At 27.3% G+C, this 21,031-nt stretch overlaps 1 protein-coding gene across 1 annotated transcript in view; it reads left to right on the top strand.

Annotated features, from left to right (window-relative positions):
- The window catches only part of LOC113371138 (lachesin-like), a 196,167-nt gene that overhangs the window by 40,126 nt on the left and 135,010 nt on the right, over positions 1–21,031 (top strand). Inside the window, exons 3-5 of the mRNA XM_026611784.1 lie at positions 5,740–5,925; positions 20,412–20,494; positions 20,630–20,775. Of these exons, the coding sequence (XP_026467569.1) occupies positions 5,740–5,925; positions 20,412–20,494; positions 20,630–20,775 (415 nt within the window). The remainder of the gene's footprint in view (positions 1–5,739; positions 5,926–20,411; positions 20,495–20,629; positions 20,776–21,031) is intronic.

Below are 21,031 nucleotides of genomic sequence, written 5' to 3'. Positions count from 1 at the left end.
TAGTTAGTTCCAGTCGAGCGGTCCACGAGCCGGGGGGCTTACACCATCCGAGGCGAAATGCCTGCTCGTGACTGATACAAATTGTTGAGAAAATGATAGCAATACGTATGTGTTGATCTTTTTATACCTGTATCGGACATATGTGCGCAGCAAAATAAACATACATAATATATATTAAATACAGCGTTACATGTTCCTACTCCGGTGAGCATAACATCCTGTGAGCAGTTACTATCATTAAATACGCTATTTTATATCACGAATTCAAGAGATCAGAAATCATAAAACGATTTTTACATAACGAATTCAGTTTATATATGATTAAGGAAGATTACTTAAGATTACATATACTGATACTTGACCAGTTACAAATTGTTTTTACACAATGATGCTCAGTTGTGAATCAAACGTGAGTGCTTTGATTCTGATACCACAAAATTACAGGTTCAATTCCCGTCTCGAAAAACCCAACATCGAGCAATAGTGATGTCAGATTTAACTTAAAACTAGTGGTGTATGGCAAAATTGCTGAAACTTCCCATAACGAAATGTTAGAAGAATATTAAATGTTTTCAAATAGATTATTATAAATACTGTAATATTGTCTAATATTTATAAAAATTATATAAACTGAATTACGAAGTTAAAATTATTTATTTAAAGTAAATGAGTGAGCTTTAGAATTTCAGCCAGAATTACAATTGAAATCTGAATTATTATCGATATACAAAAAACATTGAAAAAAAAATGAATTTTTTTTTTCGAAAGCAATTGTTTTGTCAACACAAGCAGAAAGTTTTTTGAGTTATTCAAGTCGGATGATAAGTACTCTCTAAAACTGCCACGTCTTGAATATTTAGCTTTGTATCTTCTAAATGGCTGGACCTGCCTTTGCTAAAAACTAATTACCACTTATCCCAATCAGTACAAATTAAATGTTTTTCGGATAATTTAAACCAGATGGTTTCTTCTCTCAAAAACTCGATTTTCATTCACTCTTTGCTCCGTATCTCCGTAATGACTGGACCTGACTTTGCCAAAAACCAATCAGAACATCTTCCTCAATAGGAATTGAATGTTTTTTGTTCTATTCAAATCGTTTGATCCGTGCGCCCGGAAACGTGAAGGAAAAAATTAGGACACACAAAACACACACACACACATTTTATCTGAGGTATGCCAAAATGTTCAGAAACCTTCAAAACGTCGAAAAATGTAATGGAGATGTGCTGATTAGTTTTTGGCAAAGGCATGTCCAGCCGATACGGAGATACAGAGCAAAGAGTGCAGAGAATAAAAATCGAGTTTTTGAGAGAACGGAGCATCCGATGATCAAAAAAATATTCTATTAGTAATTAGATTGGGAGAAGTTCAAGTCAGTTTTTGGTAAAAACAAAAAATTACAGTTTTTGAGAGAAATATGCATTCAAAACTTTCAGCTTGTGCTGACAAAAAGATTTTATTTGTATTGACAAGATAACTGATTAAGTTTTTGGGAAGGCAGATCGAGCGGTTATGGACTTTCAATGAAAATATGTTAAAAAAATGTAATTTTGCGGTCAAAAATGTTCATATGTACATCAAATTATCAGATATTTTATAGAGATTTTAATAATATGTACACATTTTGTGTAATTTTTTTTGGGTTTCGTACCAATGTTTTACGATACGCGAAGTTTTAGCAATTTGCCTTAAGGCACGATGCCATGCACCCCACTAGTTGAAAGTTTTTATAATAATTAAACACAATACTAACTTCAGCAATATGTGTTTAGAATCAAGATATTTTTTTTTACATAAATAAAATATAAAAAACAGGAGATGATATGTAAGGATCAAGTAGTTATGAATTATATTTTATTATTATAAATTCAATTATTGTGTATGTATTTATTAAAATTCCAGTAAACTCTGAGTTCTATAAGTAGCCAGTGTACTTGTAGTTAAATGAGAAAGCATATTTTCATTAAAGGTATATTTGTACTTATATATGTATAAGCTTTGTTATTGATTAAAAACGTTGTTAGAGAAATATATATCCGTAGCTTTTAATCGATTTATAAATACATCTTTAATGGAAACTCATTTTCTTGATATAAAGTAGCGCACTTTGTATAATTAATCTGTATGGGATTGGATGGTGGCATATTTTGCACAGAAACAATCGATTTATTTCTTTAGTTCAAAGTTTTAAAGTATAGAGTGTTACTACATTAATAACATCATTACCATTAAAAGCAATTTTAATAGCAAAGATTACCTATATACTGATCGAGTTTATGGGATAATTATTCCAATGTCGATTTATAACTTCATTTAATGATCATATAATGCATAATTTACTACATTATTTACATATGCTTGGGCATATAGAAATTATATCAAACTAGTCTCTAATATTAATAAACTTCATTTGTTATATATGTACATAATTTTTAAACACAGGTTAGTTTTTAAAAGGCTAAGGATAGATTTCTGAAGAAAAATAAGCGGTAATTAATATTCTTTTAAGGGATAGCCCCTCAAAGTTGACCGATTAAAACAAATTGTGGTTCAACAAAAAGTCTCAATTCTTGAAAACTTTGGGTAATTGTGGTACCATTTTTGACTGTGTTTCTGAAATGTTATTTACGATTACGGATTCAAATCGTAAATTAACAAAATCAATAAAAAATAACTACATTAACCAAAAAATTGTCACGTTTTTATCTAATCTTCAGGATGCACTTAAAAGACCGCAACTTTCAAACTACTTTAGAAAAAAAATTATGGCAGTTATGATTAGTACTTGAGAAAATAAATATTTTTTATGGCAGTTATGATTAGTACTGTTACCTCGTTTTGGCTTGACGTTGAGTTCTGGGACGCTTTCTATGCATGTAATACATATTACATTATTAAAGTAAAGTAAAAGTAAACATTGTTTGATATGGTTTTCTGGTAACTTAAAAATTGGCCAGTTAGTATTGCTCTAAATCCAAAACGTGTTGATCATTATTAGTCGTGAAATTTTCGAGCAGTAGTTCATCCATTTGGTGAAAAAATAATTTACTCTTTTTATTAATGCATTTTTAAATCTTTGATTAATGCTTGCCACTTACTTACTCCTCTTTTGGAACTCAAAGCTCGAACAGATAGTGCATCAGAACCATTGCGATATCACGACTTCTGACGCAATTGACTTGTGAATTCCTAAGACTTTACCAGATTATCAATCTATGTAGGAGCCCTATGTAATCGGCCCTTATTCTGGCGTACTGGGGGCACTGGCAAGTATCAAAGCGGGCGCACAGCCAAGCCGTACACGGTCGAACGGACGCAAACAAATGTATCCCAATACAGTTCCAATCTCATGTTTTAATCCCAGTTTATCCTCCAAGAGAGCACTGACTCGACGTGATAGCGACCCGTGAGCTTAAATTAAGTACAGCTTAAGTTCGGTCTAAGTTTCCCCATCGTGCTTTAACTAAGTGGCCCGATTTCGGGAAACTCCTACGCAAGTTTCCGTATTGCATCGGAACTGAACTGAAACACGCCAATGGAATAAGTTATTAATACACACTGTTAATTATATGTAGTGTCTTACGTTTGTGCATCTTAAATAGAGATAATTCACGCTATGAATTGTTAGAAATGCTAAGAGTAGAATTGTTTCTTATACTTCAGAGTATAAGAAATTGTCAATTCAGCATATTTACAATTTTATTCATACTTCTTGTTGTGCATTTATTTATTTCCTGTAAATTTATATGTCTATGAAACTCTATCGAAAAAATATTTTGTTCTGTGGAATTTTAAATAAAAACTTTAAAAAATTGTTATTAAAATTTATTGTTATTTTTAATTTTTATTAAGGGAACTTTAAGATCTTTAACACGGTAATATTTAACAGGAATAAGGTAATGATACTTTCTTTGGCTTTGGCTCATCTTCAACAAAGACCATTCACGCTAGGCGTTGCAACAAAAGCTAAGAATAATTTTTTTCTTATCTAAAACTAAATCATAACTTTCCTGAAACTAAATCAAAAACTAAAAAAATAGCTTTTTTTATGAAAGCTGTTTGTATTTATGTATAATATTTACTTTTTTCAATTATTTGAAAAATTGATAATTTAACAATAATACAATATCATATTACATACATGTAATATGTGTTAATTGTTATCAGTTATAAAACTAAATTCTCGACGCTTTTCGCTGTAAAATGTTCGTCAAAGTTCATAGCCACGAACTGTGAAAGAGCACGGTGGAGACGCCTTGTACTATTTGATTTAATCAAACTTGTATGCGTTGGTAATGGTTTCGTTGATCTTCTAGCTGATGGGATTTGGATAGGTAATGGGAGAAATCAAAATTAGTTATGGATATTTATTTTAGAGATTTGTATTATCTATATTTTGTTTTAGAATTACTGACAAAGTATTATTACTGCATTACTGTCATAATGTTTTAACTCTACGATTTAACACAATCACTGTATCTATATAAAAAAATCTGTATCAATCTGTATCTATATAAAAAAATGTTTATTGTTTATGTTTACTTAAATGAGAATTAAAATTACTTACTTTATTATTATCAAATTTGTCTTTATACATTCATACAATTATACATTTATACGACCTTAAGACGAATTGTTCATTAAATATAAGTATTGAAATATATTCATACATGATACATTATACCAATATCTGTTCTGATCTTTTTTAGTAACGTTTATATTATTTTTCTTTTCTTCACTTTTTTGTATAGTATAAGTTTTGTATACCTTTGAATAAGAAAATGACAAAAAAGAAAAAATAATTGGAACTGTCGAAAAAAGAGTACATCAAATATTATTAGTAGGCAGTAGAAAATTTATAAATTCAGAAATATCGTAGAAACTTTGGGCTTTTAAACGTTTACCGATCTTAAACTTTAAAAATTGGGCCCCATTGGAATTCAACATTGATTGAAGCGTTCAGGATGATTATTTATGAATGGCAACATTATTAGCAAAAATAGACAGGGAATAGAAGTGATGTTAGATGACGAGAATCCCCAGGGTTGTTTTCAATATGAAAGATGGGAATAGAAATTATTTAAACTAACCTTAGATCTTCAAGAATAAAACAAGTTTTTGATTACTTAGGTTTTAGTCTGGAGTGAAGTTCAAGTTTTTAAATAATTGAATGTTTAAAAATGAAGAAACAGGAAATAATCAAATTAGATGCTATTGACTGTTAAAGAATTGATATCATTTCTTATCTTATTTACCATTCTAGAAACATAACTTGGGTTTTGTCATGAATAAGAAGAAGATTATTAGAATATAACCAATTCGAAATTGAATTCATAACTAGATTCACTTTAATATATACTTCTTCTTAAGAATTTGCCTTGCACAATCACACTAGTGTCGTCGGCAAAAAGAATAAATTTATAAAGATCTGTACAATTTCGTAGATCGTTCATCTACTAGATGAAATATTAATGGATCAGGAATTGAGACCTGAGGGACACCGAACTTAATATTTAGTTCGTCTATATAGGAAGAGTATTGAATATAGAGACAAATAGTGTGATATAGATTATAGTCAGAGATAATTAAGGAGTAGTTATTAAAGAGATGAACTGTAATAATATAGAGACATAAACACAAACAATCATATCTAAATATACATTTTGCAAAATTTTTCTTTTATATTTGTAAAGCGATTAAAAATGGTTATAAACTATTACTATATTTTTTCCACAGGTGGCTTGGATTAAATCCGATTCGAAAGCTATATTGGCAATTCACACTCATATGGTGGCGCACGATCCGCGACTCAGCGTCACCCACAACGGGCACGATACTTGGCGGCTCCACGTGACGCATGTCCGGCGGGCGGATTCAGGAGCTTACATGTGCCAGATCAACACCGACCCCATGCGCAATCAGGTTAGGAAAATAAATAATATATGTTTCTGATTTACTTGTGCTGAATGGGTAAGAATAAAGGTATTCTATTTCCTATATTGCGTCCAGTTTCAAATAGCGAATGTTATTTTGTTTGTTAAAAATCAGAATCTAATTATAACATCTTGAATGCGGAGATCATTACTTCAATACCGTTTTGAATATGCTAAAATGTTTAATTTAAAAAAAGTCTATTTTTATTTCGATTGCAAAAAAGTATTTTACCGATTTTTAAGTTTTTTCTGGAAAAACCTTTTTGACAGCCGCATCAGAATAGGTTATCCTCTCATGATCCGGTTTTTGACACTAGGCCGAGAGCTATTTTTATTTATTGTCAAAGTGTAAAACGTTATAATAGCTTGTGAGATTGAAGTTGACTGTTAAATTAATAATGAAATTAACACAGATATCTCTGTTTAAAGACAAAATTCTATGAGGTCATTGTGCGAGAATCAAAAATATTATATTAAAAAATGAAGTTAAACATTAATCTTTACAAACTTTGCAAAATATGCAAAATTTAAATAGTATTTTCAATAAATATATAAGTAATGTTTGAATAATTGAATTAGAGCCAGTGCGCTAATACTAAACACATAATATTAATACTAAATAATTAATAATAATAATCAATCGTAATAACTATATATGAAAATTATAAAAAAAATATTTAGTGAAAAATTAATTTTTAAATTTAATTAAAAATATATTTTTCACTCCATATTTTTAATTCATAGCAATTTTTTATATATTTATTGATTATATATTATAGTTTTAGCTTAACTAAATAATTTCCGACGTTATCATTAATGCAAGTTTAAGTCTGTAATGGATTAATGATAACGTCGCTAGTTTTGTGCGAAAATTATTTAGTTAACTTAAAACTAAAATAGTACTTATAATCAATAAATACCTATATAAAAATTGAAATTGAAATATTTTTTTTCCAAAATAATTGTTTTACTAACACAAGTCGACAAAAAATTGTATCCACACATACTTACATGCATACGCACACACATCATTTTTTTTTGGGGTAAGCTAAAAAGTTCAAAAACCTCTGAAACGTGTAGATATGCAAACATTTTTATGTTCGATTTTTTGTTCATTACTATAACTTACCCTACGGGATGCTAATAATATATGAAATTAAATCATACTTTGCCTGAAACTCCTGATACCAACTTATTATCAAAATATTTTTTTTTCAAAGCAAACCTTTTCGACCAAAGCCAAATAACAGTATATATTATATTTGCATAATTCCTTTATATACACATTGAAACGGATTTTGTAATACCCTTAGCGCATTTAAATAGAAGTGTGTACATATATGAATAAACTTACCAGCAATTCCGTATATCACTTTTATGATGTTATATTTTGGAGAGTAGTCATAAAAACAGCTTACGCACATTTATTACAAGGATTTAAATAATGTCATATTAAGTTGTCAAACATTTTAATCGCTATCGTAAATCTTTCATGCTCAATTTAGAATTATATAGTAATCCTATAGTTATCGATGACATTTAAAGGAAATTTTAAAAAATCATTTTTTGTAAAAAGTGCCAAATGATATTTTTAAATTTTTATTCAATTGATATGAAATAAAATTAGATTTAATATCAAAATATTTATTTAAAAGTATAAGAATCTGTTTGTTATTTTATTTCTGACATATAATAGCACATTGTTCTATTTTACTTATTTATATTTTAATTGCAACTTTGAAATAATATATAATATGAAATTGACAAACATTATATCGTAATTAGTTTTCAGAATTTCGTACAAAGTATACTGTTGTGATATATTCAAGTTAGGTGTGCTGATATCGAATTCAACGATTTTGCATTCAAACTTTTTACTTATTCTAACTTAAATTTATTTTAATTATGTATACTATAGTATCAAAACAACTATTTAAAGAATAGATTTATTAATTAAATTTCTGAATATTTTTATCATTTATATTAGTATATTTTATTAGACGGGTTGACCAATCATTATTTGAAATAATAAGACTTATCTTCATTTCATATTATTATAAATACTTATTATTTGCGTTCTGATTATTAGTGTAGAAAAACATATACACCATTATAATAATGTCTTAATTAGCATACTCTATTCAATTGATTGATTATAAATGTAAATGTTTGACATAATAAAAGTAAGAAGTTAGTCTACTTTTTTATCATCTATCGATACATTTTTAAATCGCCAGTTAACAAAACATTATTCTTCAAAAGTAATTATTTTTCAAAATAGAAATAATGTATGCAAATACCCCTTTACCTCTTATTAAAATAGCTAAAAAAATTATGTACATCATTACCCACACAGATAATATATATCATGTGCATATATTTCTAATTTTATATTTTATTTGTATTCGATATGAACTTGTTTACAATATCCAATATATGAAGTAACCGATTTGAATGATTGAAACAAGTTTTGGTTTGAAATAAAAAAAATAATTTATTTTTATAAATAATTCTCATATTTTTTATGAAATATTGTCCTCGATTAATTTTATTCAGTTTGGGCTCGATTGCGTTTTGTTTATTCATATATGTTTTTATTTCTTGTTTTTATTTCTTGCAAAGATGCTAGACTGTTTAGTTACCATTAAAAAATATGAAAATTTTCTAAAAAAAGTTATATTCTTTTGATAAATAATTCTCATAATTGTTAAGATATATTATTCTCGATTATCTTCATTCACTTTGGGCTCGATTACGTTTTGTTCATGCATATATGTTTTTATTTATTTGCATTTTATTACTTACATTTTTTTTTACATTGTTACATTTTATTACTATACGATAGAATACGCTCATTTTTAAAAAAATATATATAAAAGCGCCTATACATTTAGGGTACTAATAATAATCTGTTTTAAAATATTTAAAACAATTGTTATAATTATGGATTAATTTTCATTGATTTTTTTTATTTATTATTGTTTCAATAGAAATCAGAACTCTTACTTTACATGTTCTATGAGCTGTTTGTTGAAGACTAATGACCTAACGTATTTTATGGGAGGCAACCCATCGGTTTACCATTTTCCTATGTGTGGGGTTTATATTAACTCTAACGATAATAGTTATCATATGATTGAATAATGTAGCTATGTCCACGAAGGACGATTTCCACTTGAAATTATATTGTGATCTATATAACCCCAAGTGAAAAATTGACATCAAAGCTGCCTGATGTCAGAATTTGGCGGTAGCGGGAATCAAACCATCGAACCCGGGACTAGATGGTGCTAGCTCACGTTCGAACCGATTTCTCGCCACGCCGGGCCCTTTTTTTATTGATTATTAATTATTTTTATTCCTGGAATGTTTGATTACAATACGGGAAATTCGACCAATTTGCCTTAAACTCCTACACACTCCTAGTTCTTCTATTTTTCTACTCGTATTGCCAATATACAATTACATTATCTTACCGCTCATGTTTATACTCCGGCTATTTAACGATTGTGTCATTTATTATCTCAATTTGTGCAATTTGTATATTCAAATAACTTCTTAAATAGAATCTGTGCTATCTGCGTGGAAGGTAAATGACCGCAACCGTTTAATTACATCCCATATACGTTGTCCTAAATTTTATTTTCACTTAACGTCTGTAGTCTGTAGCCTGTACCAACCAACACTAACACTAATAACGCGAATAGGCGAGCCGAGCCGAGCTTTCGCACTTCGGAACGCACACATCGGAAAGTATGCAGTGATACTTTAGCGTGCGGAGATAAATGCAAATTACTCCATATTACATAAAATAGACAGGGCTGGGCAAGGGTTATATTATAGAATTATTTACATCAAAAATTGTGTAATTAACTAGTGGTATCAATTATTATTGCTAATGATTAAGAACTGATGAATATTGATGAATGATTGTGTCAAACATTTTCCAAAAGTAGATAATTTTAATTACTAAATATTTTATCATTTATAAAACATGCAGTGACGATCTTTTATCATTAAATTATATTTAAAGTATAGAACTTTGTATAATTTTTAAAAAATTAAAAAAAAAACTGTTTCTGAAAATTGTTTGTACCATATAAGTGCACTTCAAAAATTAAAAATCTTGATACGGAACCCAACAAAATTTAAACAAAATTAGTACTCACTTTTAAAATCTTTATAAAATATGCATATAATCATTTTTGACCGCTAAATATCGTTTTTTTACCTGCCTCTCTCTATCTTCATAACTGCTGAATGAGCCTTCTAAAAATTTAATCAATTTTTTATTTCGGCAATACAAGTGAAATGTTTTTTGAATCATTCAAATCGGACGCTCCGTTCTTTCAAAAACTGAAATACTGTTTGTGGCACTTTTGCCCTGGACATCTTCCCATCAATAGGAATCGAATGTTTTTTGAATCATCCAAATCGATTGATCTGTGCGCCCGAATTCGTGGACGAAAAATTATATCCAAACATATACACACACATGCATCTATTTATTTAAGGTATGGCAAAGTGTTAAGAACCTTTTGAAACATAAAAACAAACAAAACATTACATTACAATAACTAAATTAATAAGTTTATTGACCGCATTTGAATGTTATTCATACGAGCTTATTAATCGGTTTTATATATCATATGTCATGTTTTATGTCTGATATCTTGTGTTGCATATAAATGAGGCTTCATTTTTATTTTAGTTCAATTCTATTTTATTAACTTATAGGGTAAGTATAGTATAGTAAATATCCGAATATCGAAAATGAAAATTTTTGCAGCAAATAGAAATTAAATTTTAGAAAAAACATCCGATTTGAATAATTAAAAAAACATTAGATTTTGGTTTTGATTCATCTTTGGTAAAGACAGGTCTGGTCGTATCGGAGATACGGAGTTAAAAATGCATTATTGACAATTTTTGAGTGAACAAAGTGTCCGATTTGAATGATTCAAAAGTTTAAAAATTGACATTTAATCTTTCAAAAACAAGATCAAAAGTAGTAATTCCAAATCTATTTTAAATATTAATTTATATACAAACAGAATTATTGATACACAGGTGGACTGGTAGCTTGGTAGACAAATAAAAAATATGAAAAGCAGGCAAGTAGATCGACATAGGAATCGAATAGAAAGTTTGACATAGAAATAGACTAATATGCGCTCTGTTAGAAAATAAAAAAATGTAATAGATAGTATAGCAAAGTGCCAGGTAGACACGTAGACATAGTGACATAGACAATTTGGCAGGTTGATATAAAAACAGATAAACTGGCAGACACAGATATGTAGATTGTGTGTTAGTCGGAAAATAGGTAAATAGATATACTAGTAGAATGGTACACTGGCGGACAGGGGAATACGCAAACAGATTAATAATTAAACAGGTAGATTGATAGATAGATGAACTATAAAATCACAATTACAAAAGCTTCTGATTTTGGTATTTGTGCATAAAATCACAATTACAAAAGCTTCTGATTTTGGTATTTGTGCATAAAATCACAAAATACTTTTTACAAAAATTCTATATTTAAAGAATGCTGCATATATAGCAATCCTGAAATTTAGGATATTATAATACAGGATTTACTTAATACTTCTTTATTCACCAATGTTTTTAATGTTGTAATATCTAAATGTCGCAACTAATAAACTTCTTGAGTTAAAAAATTTACAATATAACACATATTCAATGTAATTAAATAGTTGGATATTATAACATAATAATGTATAAATGGTACACAATTAGTAAAAAGTAAAATGATTAAAATGCATCGCAAGTTCAATAAATTTAATAACGTATAATTTACTTTGTGCCCCATTTTCTTAAAAATTTTGTTTATAACCGTGTCAGAGGATAAAATCTGACATTCTAATATTCGCTTAACACTGTTTTTTATCAAAATTAGATTATTCTTTAAATTTCTCACAAAATACTGTAATTCATTCATATGTAATATTAGAAAAATCTGTAATAAAATAAATTAATATTTACTTCAGTAAAAGTAGCATTCAGTATTTAAATGTGTATAAATCGAGCAATTATATGTGAAAAGTTTGTATTGTTTGTTGTGTAGTAAAAAATTCATGTAGTTAAAATAGAAACTTTATATCGGTTAACGCAATTTATTTAATATCCTTCTATCATTTTAATTTACTTTATGTATTATTTTTATTTAACCATCCCCTTTGGCGATTATCTCTTTCCCGCGGACCGGAACAGCCGCACTTCAATTCCAGCCCTCGCTCCGGAGGGTCACACGTGAAACATTAAAACACCCCAAAAACGTTAAAACGCTAAACTACCCTTATATAAACATACAACGAGTTATTCGGATATAGGTCGCGCAAACCGCATAATTTCAAATTCATTTTTGTTTGTAATATAATGATACGTAATGAATAAATTATTCTGAGAACATTCATTGAATCTTTCATTCACATTCATTGAAGTATTATTAGTACATTATACGAAGGGGATAGCTTCAATAATTGATACTTCTTTTTGTGGTTGTATCATAGTTTGCCTAACAGTTTATTACACCATAAATAAAATTGTTTTTTTTTAATATTTCGATCTACATATTACTAGGGTTTATTATTCATTATTAAACCTAAAAATTTGGCAAAGCATTCAATCATATGACTTTATGTAACTTAATTCATTATATGGCAATTTCAACTCATTTTATTTAAAACTAATCCGACCAAGTAACAATAACTTTACCCTTTCTAATTAGTTGAAAATATAACTCAATGCAAATTAGATCATTCAGAAGTAATATTATATTATATATTCATTAATAATAATAAAACTCTTCTAATTTAAATGATTGAAGGAAATATTTTTTTTACCATAAGGTTATGTTTACATGTTGAATATTTTGTAATATACGCAGATAAAAAACAAAGTATTTTGTATAATATTTGAAGTTTAGTTATAAAAAAACTTTTCAAATGAATATTTAATTTTTAATTAATTAATCAACTTTCGCCATTAAATAATTGTGTTTATATGCGGTGCATAACGCTAGTATATACGAAAATGAAATAATTAAATGCATAATTTTAATAAACGAGAAAGATAATGCGCAAAGTTTGTTACTTTCAACTTCAACTCAAGCACGTGTAAAACATGTAATATGCTTCCTGAAAACTTGGTTTAATTCTTAATTGTAAGTTTTACAAACAATGTTGTGTGAACAATATGTGGGTGTGTTTAGGTGTTTATGGCATTAATTTGCGTCTAATGTTTTTCATAAACGTAAAAAGTTGGTATAAACATTTCCGCATCTATTTCTCACTGAGTTTTATTACGAAGTTTCACTTTAACTCAACTTTGATTAGTAAAACTTTTTGATACAAATATTATGTGTAATAAAATGTATGATAAAATTTAACTACTTTTTTTGAATGGTGCATTAATATAATTATATTCATTATGCATTAATAATTCATAGAAGATAATTGTATTCGTAATCAGTATTATTCTTTTTTTTTTTTCAATTTCGAATTGTGTTTTGTATTATGTGGAATATGATACAATATATATATATATATATATATATATATATATATATATATAATTATGTATATGTTTTTCTACTCTATGGTTATAGTTTTATTAGTTTAAAGTTTTTGGTTCTTTATTTATTAGCTTCTCTAAGAAGAAGTTTGTTTTCTACAAAAAATCCAATTTGCTAAGTTCATGTTTTCTTGACGGATCTAGTCACATTTGGTGTATCGAATTACACCAAAATTAGAAAAATATGTGTATATGGTCATTGCATTTGTGGTTTTTGAAAAATTAAGTCACCAATTTAGCCATCCGAAAGTTCATTATATTTCCATAAAAAATACAAATTAACCTTGTCTTATTCTTCTGGAACCTATAATTTCTAATTTCTTTAACTAATCTATATGTATTATAAGTTATATTAATAATTACAATTACTATCATAAATATGAAGTATTAAAGTTTTATTTGTGGATTAATAACTAAAAATTAGTTATTTAATTTTATTTAGAAGTTATCTCAAGATTTTTTTATTGTCACTTTTAGATATTAAAATAAATAAAATCTTAAAAAAGGTTTTGAATAAGTTTCAAGCACAATTAGAAAATTTTCTCCGGAGCTAACTATAAGTAGCAAATTAATTAAAAAATTAAGATGAAAGGAAAATACAGATATTGTAATATTGTTTATTGTAAATGAGATTCATTCATTTTAAGAAACTCTATTCTATAGAATTAATAGAATCTTAAATAGTGCAGTAAACGGAGAGGAAAAAAGGGTATAACCTCTGAATTTTTTTACTGTGCTCCGAATTGAATGAAATTTTGGAATTAGGTTAATCTAACCCTCAAGTTCAAAAGTGAAAACATTTCGGATTGCGCCATCACCCCCCGGGGGGATGACACCCCCTCTCAATTGTGTAAATACATTTTTTCAAAATAACATTGGAAATCGATAGAAGAACTAATTATAAGAAAAAAATGTCTTTTATAGTTTTTCAAAAAAACTAATACTTTTCAAGTTACTGGCCACTAAAGATTCATATATTTTTGGCGTTTTTCTTCGTTTTTTTGCAAATATCTCCTAAAATATACATTTTAACAAAAATCATGTAATGAACAAAATAATGTCAATAAAAATCTTAATAAATCGGTATTAGATAAAGTGTTCTAGGAAAAATATTAAGCAAGATTTGAAAGAGCAAAGTCGTTTTTTATTTCGTTCAAGATTTAATTGTTGTATTTAAAGCCATCTAGTGTCGAGGTTTTACATTTTATGAATTTCAGTAAAATTGGGTTTTATAGTGCTCAACATAAGCTTTAAAATGAGTGCTGTTACAAGTTTTTTGCGTGTAAAATGAGTGAGCTATCATGCAAATAAGAAGCATATACGAAGTTTTTTTCTTTTAAATCATATGGTTTATTGAGCACCATTTCCACCAGAATTAAAGTAATTCACATTCCATCTAGAATTCACTTCATTATAGACATCTTGATGGATTCTAGCAGATTCACTACTTTAGTACAAACTATTTTCAGAAAACTCACGATTTTATAAAAACTTTTTTTTCCAATTTGCGCGGCCGCGCAGTCTTTAAACATTCATAACTCTGTCAATTTTTGTGTGAAAGAATAATAATAAAAAACAAAAACAAGCCAGAAAGATCCCTTTGATTTTTATCTATATGTTTTTATACGTATCTTTTATTCTTTTTGAGATATAATGAAAATAATTTCTATTTTTAAAAAAATTGGAAAAAAAAGTTTTTATAAAATCGTGAATTTTCTGAAAATAGTTTGTACTAAAGTAGTGAATCTGCTAGAATCCATCAAGATGTCTATAATGAAGTGAATTCTAGATGGAATGCGAATTACTTTAATTCTGGTGGAAATGGTGCTCAATAAACCATATGATTTAAAAGAAAAAAACTTCGTATATGCTTCTTATTTGCATGATAGCTCACTCATTTTACACGCAAAAAACTTGTAACAGCACTCATTTTAAAGCTTATGTTGAGCACTATAAAACCCAATTTTACTGAAATTCATAAAATGTAAAACCTCGACACTAGATGGCTTTAAATACAACAGTTAAATCTTGAACGAAATAAAAAACGACTTTGCTCTTTCAAATCTTGCTTAATATTTTTCCTAGAACACTTTATCTAATACCGATTTATTAAGATTTTTATTGACATTATTTTGTTCATTACATGATTTTTGTTAAAATGTATATTTTAGGAGATATTTGCAAAAAAACGAAGAAAAACGCCAAAAATATATGAATCTTTAGTGGACAGTAACTTGAAAAGTATTAGTTTTTTTGAAAAACTATAAAAGACATTTTTTTCTTATAATTAGTTCTTCTATCGATTTCCAACGTTATTTTGAAAAAATGTAATTACACAATTGAGAGGGGGTGTCATCCCCCCGGGGGGTGATGGCGCAATCCGAAATGTTTTCACTTTTGAACTTGAGGGTTAGATGAACCTAATTCCAAAATTTCATTTAATTCGGAGCGCAGTAAAAAATTCAGACCTAAAACGCTCCATTTACTGCACTAAAAATAATAAAATCTTGAATAAGTTTAAAAAAAAATAGATGATACTTTCTGGATAAAAGTACTGCTAATTTTAATTAGGAAATTAAACAAACATTTAATATGAACGTATCAAGCAGAAATTATTGTATTATTGGGTTGTATGAATGAGTATAATATATTTAACAGAACTTTATTGATGTATAAGATAAAAAATCATAAAATAGATAGGTAAAGTTACAAGTGAGAAAGTTTTGCTAGAAACTGAAGAATGTTTATGCAAAAATATGCATAGTTTAAAAGTTTGGAATAGTGAGCAATTTGATGAAAATAAGTGATAATTGATAAAAGAAATGCATAGAGATAAAAATATATCAGTAAGGAATTGTTTGTAATGTGATTAGCTGAGGATCAGAAAAAATAGTTAAATATTTTGCATTTAAAAAATGTTTATTTGTACGTAGTCAGGTATGTATGTTTATACATACATATATTTCAGAACCTTTGTCTGATAAAACACTGCAAATATTATTACAAATTATTTATATATATTTATAATCTAATATTAGCTTCTCATTAATAACCTTATCTTGGAAAGTAAATCAATAAAATTGCTACGATAAGTGTCGTAGGTTATCTAATAAGAGAGTTATTGTAAAAGGTTTAACAAACTTCAGAAATTATGTTATATTGCAGATTATGAAAATACTAAAGTTTGCATTCTAACTAAGAATTATTCAGAATTTTACTATCCAAATATGAATAATCTTACGGACTTATTGAGTAACGTGTTACTTCTGCATTTAAATAATCATAATCCAACGTTTTTATTAATTTAAATTTTAAAATGTGGTCAATGTAAAAATACATTATAGGTATATGATTACTCATAGGTATTTATAAATATAACTAAGTGTACTGAAAAGTACATTTTCATTAATGGTTTAGTATTAATATTTCCATAATCTGCAAAATAACATATTTTCTGTAGTTTGATAAACCGATCATAATCTCTCTAATTTTTACTACATGCTGTCGATCTCTTTACCAGGTTTATAAAACATCTTGACATTTTTCTTTTAATTATCCTTTATGATATGCAAAATAACTAGAATCTGTGTGATTTAAGTTCACACATGATCAACACATGAACTTACAATAAATTTCCAAGTTCTTCGAAATGGACCGAGTACTAAACTTGTTAGCAAATATTCCTTGAATGAATTACTTCTGTGGGCTATTAATTAAAATAAATAAATAAATAAATAAATACGAAGAGGAGATTAAAAAATATTACAAATTTACTAAAAAAAAGTTTTAAAAGACTGGCTTTTCACTATATCTATTTTAATCGTTGATTAGATATGATTTCCCAAATTATTTCATATAAAATTCAAATTTTAAGTAGTTTTTTTTAAATTATGTTTTTAGTTATATTTGAAATAAATCAATGAAAATTAAGATAAACTAATTTACAATAATTGATATTATTATCATTATTAAATATTTGAACGATAAAGATTCATATGTATATAATTAAATTTGATTGTCTTTATATTTGTTGTAACAATATATTAAATAGTATATTGGAAAATAAATATTTTAGATTTAGACATGAAACGCTTAGGCAATATTATTGTTTTGTAGCTTAATTCATATCGATATTATTGAAATAGTATTAATTTGAATAGCACAATTAATGTCTGAATAACTGTCTCATATTATAAAGTATAGTTGGATTTAAATGGATTATAGAAATTAAATAATGTTATCACTCTTGATTTATCTTTTTCTACTTGAATTTATTTTAAGAATAAGTTCTGTATAAAGTTATTAATTTGTAACTCAGCTCTAACATAATTGAAAAATATTAAATTGTAATCGAACGATATATGAAACTTTAAATTAATAATAAATGTCGATTCATATAATGTATATATATATATATATATATATATATATATATATATAAATAGGTGTGTGTATAGTACGTTTGTGTATTGCAATATGAATTTATCGATATATAGGTACATATACAAGTACGTTCAGAGTCAAGAGGTGTTAATTAGTTTGAACTCGTACCGGATATAAAATTTAATATAATTTCCGTTTTCCGAGACACGTGAGAAGGTATGGGTCTGAAATGGGATTTGCTTCCTTACAGAAGGTGCTTGAATACGACATATGCTATGCAGTACCTAAACATATTATTAGGTTTAGGTTTAGGGATATATAGAATTGTATTATTGTTTCATATTATTAATAAAATATTGTAGCACTTTAATTAATGGTTCATATAAAAATGCGTTTACGATTTATTATAATCAAATAATGTATTTTGAATAAAGTAAAACCAGATATGCTCGTGAAATTTTAAATAAAACTAGGTGTAAGTGACATTTTGACCTAAGACACGTACTTTCCAATATGGATAAATAATCGATCAAATTAAGAAATATTTTATTTGTAAGAGTTTACTGGTTTATCTTTCTGAGCATCTACTTGTCTAAGTTGTCAACTTTTCTACTTTCGCTTACCTGCTTACTTACCCACCCGTTTACCCATCTACTTGTATATACTTATTCACTTGTTTTTATTTACGTGCCCACTAATCGAGCGACCTACTTGCCTACTTTTTTTTAGTTTTCTGCCTGTTTACTTGTTTACATGTCTACCTGTCCATCTGTCTACCTGTCCATTTGTCTAATTGTTCATCTGTGTATCAATGTTTCTAAATGTATATGAATCAATAATATTGTTTTGTAAAGATCATTTTAAAACACCAAATATCAATTTCAATATCAACTATTTTCCCTGCAACTCCAATAGAGCTGGACCCGACTTTGTAAAAATGTAATTGATATTTTTACTCAGTCAAGTAGTAAAATGTACTTTGATTTATTCGAACCGTATGCTCTGTTGTCTCAAAAAGTACATTTTTTTACTCTTTGCTTCGTAACTCTCAAACTGGTTGGACCTGTCTTTACCAAAAATTAATCAGCAAGTCTGGACGTCAATACGAATTGAATGTCCTTTGAGTCCATGTAATTTGATCTAGAAATTGTGCTACGAACACACACAAAAGTTAATTAAATAATTATACAAATTTCCATACAAATAAACAAAACCCATGTTTTTCAAAAATAGGTAACTTTTGGATTTTTGAAAAAATTTACCTACATGAAAAATTTTGTAGTTTTCTGGTAACTTTTACAAGTTTCATCGTTAATTTTTATTTTTTTGTAATTACAGCGGCCTTTTTGAAAAAAAATGAAATTTAAAATGTGCCTAATATGAACATGTTGAAAGTAAAATAAAAGGCCTGATTGAACTAATTAAAAATGATCACAAAAGTGCAATCGCATTAAATGTATGATCAAATATATAAAATCATGATTATATTTCTATAATACTTTATCGTATGTCCATTTTAAACAAATTGATGAATTAATTAAAATTGAAAATAGTTTTCCATAAAAGCAATAATTTCACAATAAATTTTTAGTGTCGTTGTTTTAACAAACAAATGAATATCCCTAGTTGTGGTTCTTTTGACTGAATATTGTTGAAAACATTTTTTAATTATATGCTCTTTGATTATATATTATAATTATAAAATATATTTTCAATGATAATCAAACAAAAATAACATAAATGATTGGTATTTGTTAAATAGTTGATAAAATATTTGTTTGTTCAACAATTGATAAAACAAATTGTTGTAAATTGAACTAATTTGATTAATTTAATTAATTATTAAATATTCAATAAGGTAAACACACTTGATAGTGTTATGGAAATATCATGATTTAATAATTCAGTGATCAAAATTTAAACTGTTGCTGTAAGTATATTTGTATTTATTGATTAAAATATATAAACTTTTTTTATTTCTATTTTTATGAATATTTGTTGCGACATGTTTATTAGAACTAGTGGTGCATGAAATTGTGCTTTAAGGCAATTTGCTGGAACTTTATGTACCTTAATTATATGTTCTAGGAATAAAAATAATCAATAACCAACTAAAACTATTCAATAATTGCTAATATAATTGTTTCAATTATTTTCAAATACTCAAAACTTATAAGGTTTTATTAAATTGAACGACGAGCGTATATGACAAACAACTTGTATGTATGCTTCCAATTTTTTTTTTCAATTTCATTTTTTAACAAAATTCTGAAAAAAAATCGATAATTTAAACTTAAGAGAATTTTTTTAAGTTAATTATGTTCAACACTTTTGCATATCTCTTTTATTAATATAATAAGCAAAATACCGATGCAATATTGCTATGTGATCTAACAACGAACTTTAATATAAAATTGAACTAAATTAATCAGTTAATATGTAAATTTGATATGTATTAGAATATGTTTATTTTACATAATTATACTATTTCAGATGGGTTATCTTGATGTGGTAGTTCCGCCTGATATTCTGAACGATGATGAAAATGATGCTGGAGGTTCAGATGTTATTGACGGGTATGTAATAATAACATAATAATTTTTACCACTTTATAGTTCAGCATAATATATTCTGTTGCAGCTCTCTGAAACTGCTTCCAACAAGTATTTTTAATATTAATTTATTTATTGCAGTATAACGTCTCACAGTAGTAGCGGCATCGGCCCCGTCTCCCTCGAGGGCGGTACCGTCAAGTTAAGGTGCGCCGCAACCGGTGTTCCGCCGCCGACTGTTTCGTGGAGGAGAGAAGACTCCAAAAATATTGTTCATAGAGCAGATCAGCATAGGGAAAAGTCAGGTTAGTTATTAATACTATATGATTCTGATGTTAGTGTTACGGATTTTTTTGAAATATTTTTATCAGGTTTGTTAAGAATTCGTTGTACTTCACTTTAATAATTTGTATAATTTGTTGTGATTATTAACTTTAAGTAGACACTGGATATTAGAGCATATTAGGTTTTTTCCGCAATAATCTAAGTAAATTTGCATTTTTAAAGTATTTTCTAAGTAATTTTTCGTTTCATTTGTTTTATATATTTACTCTTTCAATA

The sequence above is a fragment of the Ctenocephalides felis genome, unplaced genomic scaffold, assembly GCF_003426905.1.
Source record: "Ctenocephalides felis isolate EL2017-DRISC unplaced genomic scaffold, ASM342690v1 CF-g0.4_SCAFFOLD_01492, whole genome shotgun sequence".
NCBI lineage: Eukaryota > Metazoa > Arthropoda > Insecta > Siphonaptera > Pulicidae > Ctenocephalides > Ctenocephalides felis.
The sequence above is the reverse complement of the archived record's forward strand: the minus strand, read 5'-3'. Positions and strand labels throughout refer to the sequence as shown.